The 10,337-nt window shown below is 45.2% G+C and overlaps 1 protein-coding gene across 1 annotated transcript; it reads left to right on the forward strand.

Moving 5' to 3' along the window:
• The first annotated feature begins 68 nt into the window (after window positions 1-68).
• On the forward strand, window positions 69-7,866 carry LOC118213955 (Krueppel-like factor 5). The gene is given in 5 exon segments (XM_035393236.1): window positions 69-632; window positions 2,342-3,016; window positions 3,018-3,180; window positions 3,996-4,055; window positions 7,628-7,866. Coding segments are annotated over 5 exon segments (1,251 nt in total). The 5' UTR covers window positions 69-458; the 3' UTR covers window positions 7,807-7,866.
• The last annotated feature ends 2,471 nt before the right edge of the window (window positions 7,867-10,337 follow it).

The following is a 10,337-nucleotide window of genomic DNA, read 5'->3' on the forward strand; positions in this document are numbered from 1 at the left end:
TGAATGAGTAAGCATAAATCCATTATATAATGTTCATTTCTGTTAGCGATCGTGCTACTATATTTATCATAACTACAGATGAACAGCTCCTCCGGTCGAGAATCACCAAATCACCCTTGAAGATAGGATTATTGTGACGCCTTTAATCGTTGTTGTGAACTCGCTCGGGAATGTAAAGTGTTCAGATGTCTGTAGATATAGGCGTGTCATTTTGTCAATCCAGAAGCCTCGGCCCCGCCCCTCCGTGAAGCATAGAAAACTGACCGATGCGTAATATATTCGCCCAGCGCTACAAAATCAAGAAAGTTAAACCGTACAGTAGACGAGAGGACACGCTTATCAACAGTTCACGTCTACATTTGTTTTCTCACGTTTTTCCTTCGTACTCTCGTACTGATACACAGCTTTATTAAGGGAAATAAAGCTTGGGACTTATTACACTTTTAAAATCGGCGTTTATGGCCACCATGTTAACGATGAGCGCTGGACTAGCTCCGGGAGAAGAGGAGCCGTTTTACTCGCATCTCAAACCTGCGCTGACTGGAGGTTTCCAAGGAGAGGGCTCGGTGCTGTTCACCGTGGATACGAAGAACACAATCTGTGGACGTACCGTGTCGACCGACTACACCCAGGTAAATCATACGGTACATTACCCGGAGTTGTTTTGAAGGAAGCCTGGCTTTAATCTGCATTTTACATAGGTGTATGTGCGCCTATTGCGGTCTGGAGCGGCACGATTAGACTCGGTGCACGCGTGCTTTTGCCGTTTATGTGTGCATATTTAAAATCAGAAGAAAGGATATGCAAGGGCGTAGTATCCCGTAAGGTATTATGCTACTGAAGGTGGGAGACGGGCTGGTTGGGTGGGTGGATGGCTGGCTGGTTGGTTGAAACTCGGCTGTCTGGCTGGCACCAGCAGCACGCAGTTGGTCACTTGACTACCATTCCGTCAACAACTGACTCCCCCTCGCCCACGCACATTACTTCTGGACCGAGTTGAAACTTCCCAGCAACGCCGACCTTAATCAGAAAACTTGTGAAAGAGATACATGTCCAGTGAACAGCTGGAAGATCTAAATTCAGAAATGGATTCTCATAGCTTACGCATAGCACTTCGAGCTGGCGGCTGCTAGCTCTGTCGAATGGGTCTTTTTCTGCCTCGCGTTCTGCCCATCGATTACCTGTCGCTTGAAATAATCCCTTTGTTCTTATAGAGTCACAATTTATATAATTGCGCTGCACGCGGCGGCCTTATAAAAACGATGGATAGCAATAATTTGGGGCGGGAAAAGGCGAGCGAATGTGGACATTTTTCCATTTGTCAGCATGTTCTGTTTTAGGATCCGGAACGAGAGCGGTTTTTTACAGGAGAAGGGGGAATGTAGCGTTTGCTCAGTGTAGAGTACTTGATAAATGTTTTGCTGATGACTGTTCCAGCTAGTAACATTTCGGCCGTCCTCCGCCCACACACGCTTCGGCGCAGTTACAGAATGATTACAGTTTAGGCATCAAAATGTCGAGTCTAGGGTTACAGTTTTATCGTTTGACATTACACTCCGGGCACGCGTATACCGAGAACGTTTCGAATTAAATATATCTGGAGCGGCTTCAGACAGACAGTTTTCACAATCAAGTGTTTGCTAGTTAACGTGCGATCCAATGTAGTTTTTGAGAGAGGAATGAATTGCGTTTTTGGGATGTCATGAATACTCCAGCATTGTAGTATGGATGCCAACATGGCCGTTGACAGCACGTTTTTTTTTGTTGCTAAATATTGACGTCTTAAAAAATGAACTGACTACATAATTTTGGTTAGGCCTGGTTCGCATTCCTATTTTGAATATGTGAGAATTACGATGGATTATTTGTGGGGTCTAAATCATGCACCGTTTTGTTTGTATGCCTCTGGGTAATATCAAGATTTGAATATATTGGTTCCAGTTTGACTGACTGTTGTCCCGTCTTGAATAGCTTAATACTCACGAAATCATGCTGCAGAATCAAAGCGGCATGACCTGGACATGATTTCACATTTGTTTAAATTTGAGCATAAATTACGTCTAACCACGCTACCAGGTATACTTTCCTTAACGTACGTGTACATTTTTTTTTTTTTTTAGTGTATTCGTTTTTAATTGAACAAACGTGACTGTGTAAGCCTGTTATTGCTGATGTTTAGTGTTATAATTAACCACCACTGTTCCATTGTATTTGTAAACATGCAGTTTTATTGTGAAACTCGCAAAATGAATTTAAGGCTGAAAAAGAAAGAATGGTGAGATTAAACACTCGGGTGTGCACTGCTTGCCTTTGCTGACATCACTACCTGCTTCTCACTCAGGCCAAATCGGAAATGGACAAATACCTTACGCCCCAGCCCTTTGTAATCCCCGAGGCTAAGAAGGTGCGGCGGGACAGTTCCTCTGTGGTTGACCAGTTCTTTGGCGAAGAGCACGGCTCCCCCTACAGCATAAACATGAACGTGTTCCTGCCGGACCTCACGTACCTGCGGACTGGTCTGTGCCGGCCGCAGAGGCCGCCGGTGGCCCAGGTGAAGGCCGAGCCCACCCAGCCGTTCATGCACCCCAGCTGCCACGGCGGCATGAGCAGCACGCTGCCGGAGTTCACCAGCATCTTCAGCCCGTCCCCCGCCAACCCCGCCGCCGCCGACGGCAACAGCATCTTCATCAAGCAGGAGATGCCGTCCCTGGACCTGGCCCAGGAGGGGCCCCTGTACCAGCTGCTCAGCTCCGAGCTGGAGGGCCCGCTGTCGGGGGGGCCCATGCCCGCGTCCGTGTCCCCCTACGGCGAGCTGCACTTACCGCCGCCGCAGAGCCCCGGCAAGCCCTACGGCGGGATGCGCGACGGCGCCGGGGGCGGGGCCTATTCCCACTCCGCCCACTCCGCCCAGTTCGCCCCGCAGGCCCAGCAGAAGGCGGCCTACCTGCCCCCCTCGCCCCCCAGCTCGGAGCCGGGCAGCCCGGACAGGCAGAAGGAGCTCCTGCAGAACATGTCGCCCCCCCCCCTCGTACGCGGCCAGCATCGCCTCCAAGCTGGGGGGGCACAGCGCCAGTCTCCCCGCTGCCCTGCCCGCGCCCCCGCAGTCCATGCCCGTCCGCTACAACCGGCGGACCAACCCCGACCTGGAGAAGAGGCGGATACACCACTGCGACTTCCCAGGTAGGGCCACGCCCCGCCGGGCACTCCGCCCGCGGTTACACACCTAATCAGCACCTGGCCGGCGGCGGGCACGGAGGTCACATGACGCCGGTCAGCAGGGCAGAAATTAACGCTTTTCTTAACGTCGGTGATTCGATGAGTACGAAACACTGATCTGTTACGGGTAGAAAAGTGGTCGCGTCACAAATCCACGTAGATCAGCCTTGTAGCTGCAAAGCAGGTAGACACAATTTTTTTAGGGGTGGTGGGTGGGGGGGTTGACACCTGCACTTCTGAGTGTCCGAGTAAGAGGTGCACACAGGCAGAGCTTTCCGTATCGGTAACGGGAACGATTAAAGTTTTTTTTGTTTTTTTTTTGTTTGTCACTTCACAGTGTTGAGTAAGTGTGCCATTTTCCTGGGTCTGCCCAGACAAGTTTGATGCTAAATTATTTAGGGATTGCCAGAGCCTTTTACCAGCTCTAAATAAATGAAAGGAAATGGCTTTGAAATTACTATCGAATCCCATTGCGTCAAAAAGATTAAGCAAATAAAAAAAAGATATGGCATGGACATTAATAGTCCATTTACACAGAGTAGTTTAAAAGCTGCAATAGCGTGCGCTGCATTTTAAAGCATGAAAATAGTGCTCTGTGGGATATGACTGCATTAATAACATCAAAGTGCTTTCAGTTTCATAAGAAAGATGCTTTTCCTTCTGGGTTCTGATGATTATGAACGAGCAATCTTGAGTGGAAATGTGCCAACTGCTGCCAAATAAAAAAATTTAAAAAATGATTTTAATAATTATTTTATTTTTTCTCTCCTCAAAACCAGGATGCAAGAAAGTGTACACCAAGTCGTCGCATTTGAAAGCCCACTTGAGGACACACACGGGTAAGCATTTTAATTATCAGAGTTTTTTTTTTACGGGACCGTCGAAGAGGGCCAGCCTTATTTTGGCTCCTCCGTGCCGTGTTGCTAGGCAGACGTGTGCGGTTGGCATGCGCAAGCGCTCGTTCTCCGCGGGTCCCTGAAAGGTATCCGGCACTCCGCTTCCCAGCAGCAGATTCCATGGGAAAAACAGGTGGAAAGTCACATGCAGCTAACGGCTTTCAAAAAAGTTCTTTTTTTTTGTTGCACGCATTCCTTATTTTATTATTCATTTAGTATTGTGCATTTCTGAAGGAGAAAATGCAATGGGGTGCTTGTTTTCTTAGACTCCTTAAGACATTTTTCTACATTAAATGAACAGAATTAGAATTAATAATGACACCTCTTTGTATCTTTTCCTTTTTGCATTTTTTGGTTTACGCATTTGCATATTTGCACCAGTAAGGTGCTTTTTTTTTTTTTTTTTTTTTTTTGCTTTGTTGTTGCCGCGTTTCCACACAAACGTAGCGTAAAACTGAAAAACAGTTCTGCGTGAATCTTTGCAAACATGTCACAGATTTAAAGCAACTTCACCGTCAGAACAGGTCCTGAACAGCTGCACCGTGGTGTACAGCTCACTGTGGCAGAACTGAGTCGGTTAGCCTTGCGAATAGCAGATGTACGCAGGGTAGCAGTTCTTACAATCAACCATTGCAGAAAAAGAAAAGGTAGAACGTGGCCAAAATGTAGCACAATAGCTGCAGCGTACAAAAAGAATCCTGCACACAAAAATGCATTTCGCCATTTACTAGTAGACCGACAACGTTCCGATCAAAACAGGATCTTCGTTATGTCAATACAGTGCACTTCCTCTTCCGTATACAAATGTTACCTCACATGACACTTGATTAATGTTGTTACCCAGCACCTGTTTGGATGCGCACGCATAACACTTTCACCCAAAATGGAGCACGAACCGTGTCTGTGCAACAAAAATTGCAGAATGAATGTAAAACTTTTTTCCGTGTTTTATGTGCGTGCACGTTGAGGAAATTCCAGAGCTCTGCAAACATTGCAGCAGTGTTTGTGTGTGTGTGTGTGTGTGTGTGTGTGTGTGTGTAAGAGAGGGCGGTGCTGGGCCAGGTGTGTTCTAAAGTAACTTCATAAAAATGAAAACATCCACAGACTCACTTTCGTCTTCTTACACTGCGGCTCTTCACTGGTTGCACCAAGGAAGTATTTTTAGCATCCATAGTGATTTTAACATTCCCTTCCTCTTCTATACCTCTCCTTCACTCCCCTTCTACCCCACTTCTGTCTCCCCCCCTTTCCTCTCTCTCTCTGTCTCTCCATTGTCAGCTTTAGTCCGTGTCTTGTGCTTGATTTTGCCTAATTCATTATGAGCACGCTGGGAGGTCCTGCTACCTTTCTATCAACGGCTATTATCTGAAATATTTAAAGAGGGGGGGGGGGGGGGACAGGGGGGCTGGCTTCTCTAAGCTGAAAAGGCCTTTACAATAGGCTGATAATCACCCGTGATAAAGACGATCCCGTCTGTCTCCTGCACTGAAAAGGGCTCCTGGCAGCTCAAACAGGTTAATGCATTTACCTGTGTTACCTGTGCCCTGTCCCTCAGGTTAGGCCCCTCCCCTTTTGTCCTCGGCATGCCAGAGGTCTGCTCCCGGGGAATAACTGGCTCGTCAGAGAGAGCCGGTTTCTGTTGGGCTTCCTTTAGCTAATTCTGCATGTTGTAGCCTGAGACCGTTCCAGGATTGCTCTTGTTTTGCAAGGCAACGTTATGTTCCAGGGTCCCCGGTTCAGAAATTAATCGGCAGTTTTTAAATGTGCGTGTTTCCGCTTCAAGGCTAAAAACAGCAGCACTGTGGGGAAGGTGGTCTGTCTGTGCTAAGAACGCTCTTAATCAGTTGTGGGGAGCATCCAAGATGTAAAAAAAAAAAAAACCACAAAGAATTGTGGTTTCGGTGTTCATTAGCAGGCTAAACAATTCCTCATCGAGTTAAAAAACCGTCTTTGCGAAACGTGCAGGGATAGGTTTTCAGAAGATTATCTGACATTATAATTGTATCATTTACTCTTGTGGTGTTTTCTCACTGAAGCATTGATGAGGATGAGGCCTGCTTACGGTGGCACGCTCGTCTGTCGGCTCTGGGTTTGGGTTCTATTTTTAAAGCCAGGCCTGTGATTGCTCATTCCCAGCCCAGCAGGTGGAACAGAATAAGCACAGATTTAGTGCGGGCATGACACACGCGGGCTGGCGTCCAAGCCAGCGTTCATAGTTCTGTTCCCCAGGAAGAGCTGCCTTTAAATCCTTATCTGCTGCACCTTGAGAAAGCCAGACTGCTTCGCTTTGTCAGGCCACACCCGGGCCACTTCTCACGTTACAATAACCAGCATCGGCACGTCACCTTGTCTGTGAACGCCGCATCAAAATGGCGGCAGTCTTTATTAACGCTGGCGAAGGCTCAAAATGACACGCTCCACTGCTCGCTGTCAAATCGCAGATATGACCAATGAGAGTGGGACAAACTTCCTGGCTAACCAAGGCTTCCAACATGCAAGTCATTTCTCTAGAAAGTTCCATGCATTAAGTCCATTTCTGACCCAGGAACCAACACCCAGGGTGAAAGACATCTAGGGAACCCCACCATAATTTAGAAAGGCTGTATTAAAAAAAAAAGTTTTATATTTTAAAATATTTCCCCAAATCTATATATATAGTCATTGCATATCAAGTCTGGGCGGGACCCCCTACAGTACCTCACAGGACCTCCAGGGGTCCACAGACCCCCCTGGTAAAAACGCAGGTTTTCAATAATTTGTAAGGTACAAGGAAATTTAATATGTTTTGCAGCCACTGACATTTTTGACAACTTCCACTTAAATTGTTGATGAAACCTTGAAATCCGCATATCATGAAAATGGAAATTTATCCTTTCAGCTGCAAATTCCTTACATAACTGCGCTTGTGGCATTAATAGGATGGTGACAGTTTTTTTTTTGGAGTTAAGTTTAGAATGATTTTGATATGTGTGTGTGTCTCATCCACAGTAGCTTGCATATCTTGTATGTATTTATACAGTTGGAAATTTATACACAAGCAATTCCGGCTAAATACCTTTCTGCAGGGTCCAGACACAGCGCCCCCTGGCTGCGGACATTCCCTTCACTCGGAAGCATTTAGCAGACGCTCATATCCACAGCAACGTGCACAGCTTGCATTCCTTTTACACAGAATCCATTCATAAAGCTTTTTATTCTCTTATTTACCCACTTCAGGTTGAGCACCTCGCTCAAGGGTACAAGGGCTGTGTCCCAGCTGGGAATCGAACCAGCAACCTCTGAGATACAAAAAAATCTTTCTTTTCTGTTCATCCGTTGTATCCTTGAGCAATGCACTTAACTTTCAGTGCATATCCAGCTGTATAAATGCATGCAGTGTGTAAATGCTGTGTGAGACGGTAGCGCTCTGGATAAGCGCGTCCGCTAAATGTCTGTGATGTAAAATAAACGGGCGCGGTGATTTTGGCGTCTGCTCCGCGTTCTGACGGGACGGGCGGTTCTTCTCTGCGTTTCAGGGGAGAAGCCGTACAAGTGCACGTGGGACGGGTGCGACTGGCGCTTCGCCCGCTCGGACGAGCTGACCCGCCACTTCCGCAAGCACACGGGCGCCAAGCCCTTCCAGTGCGCCGTGTGCAGCCGCAGCTTCTCCCGCTCCGACCACCTGGCGCTGCACATGAAGAGGCACCAGAACTAGACCACTGCCCCCAACTCCGCCCCTAACCCCGCCCCCAAATCTTCCCCAAACTCCGCCCCTAACCCCTTAACCCAACCCCACGCCCACCCCAACTCGAATCCGCCCCCACCCCCTGCCTCAGCTCCACCCCCACCCCCTACCCCAACTCCACCCCAAAGCTCGCTCTCAAACCCTAACCCCCCCAACCCAAATCCCACCCCAACCCCACCGCCTGCCCCAAACTCCACCCCATCCCCAATGACCCAAACCCCATCCTATCCCCAACGACCCCAACCCCCAACCCCACGCCCACCCCCACCCCAACCCCAAACCTGCCCCCCAACCCTGCCCCCAACCCCAGCGATCTGGCCACTAAACCTGCTCTTTTTATAAACCATGTATAATCATCTGTGGGGAACTGGAACTTTTTATATTTATGATGATTTACTGCATACACAGTGCAATTATTTTAGTTTTTGCTGTTTCAGAAATTGGAAATTGTATTTAAACCATCCACACTCCTTGGCGTTTTTTATTTTTTTATTGGTTGCCATCTCAATCTTATTTTTTAAAGTGTATAGCCAAATAGTTGGATGCAAAAGTCTGAAGTCTTCTTGATAGGAGAATATATTTAGGTATTCAATTGTAAATTATTTTTTTGATTTTTGACCAAAGCACCAGTTCATTACAATGAGAGTGTTTCCTAATCATTCAAAGATGGTTACACAGATAAGGTGACTCCTGTTGGCTGTAAGGTATTGCAAACCAAAGAACAAAGCTTGGAATTTACTTGAACATTTTTCTTTTCCATTTTCAGTCTCACATATTTGGCATTGAGAATAATGACACGTTTCAACAGTTTTAAATTGCATACATACAACAACATAAACACTGATAATTATGTTTTGGGACTGACGCCCATCATGTTTACCAAAGTCTTGTAGCCTCAGAAACACTAGATGATTCTGGATTTAATAAATACTGTACATTCTAATATACACTATGATTCTGGCTTTAATACTGTACATTCTCCTAAACCAAGTACTATTTCCAACACTACTTCCAGAATAGCTAGAAAGCCATTTACATCTGTATATGTAACACTTAAAGTAATACTGGGGTAATCTTATCATTTAAACTTGGTGCAGCAACGAGCACTTTTTAGAAAGGGTGTTGCCATTTTCCAAAACATTTTACCAGATGAAAAAGGTTTTGCATTATTACTGTATGTTTGACACCATTTTCCTTTATCTAGTAAACTGGAAAATGTAATTTGATCATTTTATAGCACTGGAATAATCACTATCAGAACTGGGATTCAGAGTTTTCAGAAAATTTGAAAGCTGATATTTCAAACTGGACATAAAATGTTGAAGTATTTATAACCTCAAGAGGGAAAAACATCTCTTGCTACTGAACTTTTAATAACGTAATGAATTATTTAAAACCATATAGGGATACAAAAAAAGGGATTGTCGAGAAGAGGGATCACACGACTTTAAACGGATGTATTATTTGTACAGACTTCTTTTTACACATATGCATGCGACTTACTTTTTATTTTCTGATTTATGAAGCCAACTGAATGTAGAAAAGGGTATTTGCATTGTCTGTAATATGCATTGTGAACACATTTCATCCTAAGTGCCTTTGAGGTTTTCTGAAATGCAACTGAACTGCTAAAAGGTACTTTGGAAGACGGAGATTGGAGGAGTTTCTCGTGGGGTTTACTCTTGGTATGCTATTAAACGGGAGCGAACTGCTGCCTATTCTTAGCTCTTTCAACCAGTTCGGTTCCTTACCGTAAAAGTCTTTTTTTTTTGTTTGTTTTTTTTGTTTATTTATTGTGCCACTTAGTGAAACTAAATCATATACGTAAGATTGATCATTTTTGTGTAACTAAAATGCCTTAATGTAAATACTTGGCATCCAAATGTAAATATTGTTTTTCAGAAGTGTTGGTTGCTCTCTTCCAATCATTTAAACAAAAGGGCAAGGCTGCCCTGCTTCTACATTGCGTGACTTTTACCGTTTTAAACGACTCTGTTTTTATATAATTGTTTTTGAAAATGTTTGTGTAAACCGTACGATGAGGTCCGCTGAAATGGTTGTCCTACACATCCATCGCTGTTAAGAACTGAATAAAAAAAAAAACCCTGAGTAAAGAAGTTGTTATTACTTGTAAAAGTTATTATTGTACTTATGACAATTACATATGAAGCCTTGGTCCATTCCCTTGTTGCTAAGCACTACCACCAAAGTTCACTGTGAAGTACTGAGATGTTTTCCAGAATAGCATGTGATCTATTGTTCATTTGCAGCCCTGTTTTTTCATTTACCACATATTACATGCATTTAGCAAAATCTCCTATCCCGAGCAACTTACAGTACAAGAGAAAAAGTGCTTTCACCTGATTAATATGAGCAACAGTGCCAGATCTTCCCAACCAGCGAGTCAAGATGTAGCCTAACATCATTAAGTACACCATATGACCAAAAGTATCTATCACCCCTTGGTCTGGGGCTGTTCTTCATGGTTTGGGCTAGGTCCT

This window comes from Anguilla anguilla, chromosome 15, assembly GCF_013347855.1.
Source record: "Anguilla anguilla isolate fAngAng1 chromosome 15, fAngAng1.pri, whole genome shotgun sequence".
In the NCBI taxonomy this organism is placed as follows: domain Eukaryota; kingdom Metazoa; phylum Chordata; class Actinopteri; order Anguilliformes; family Anguillidae; genus Anguilla; species Anguilla anguilla.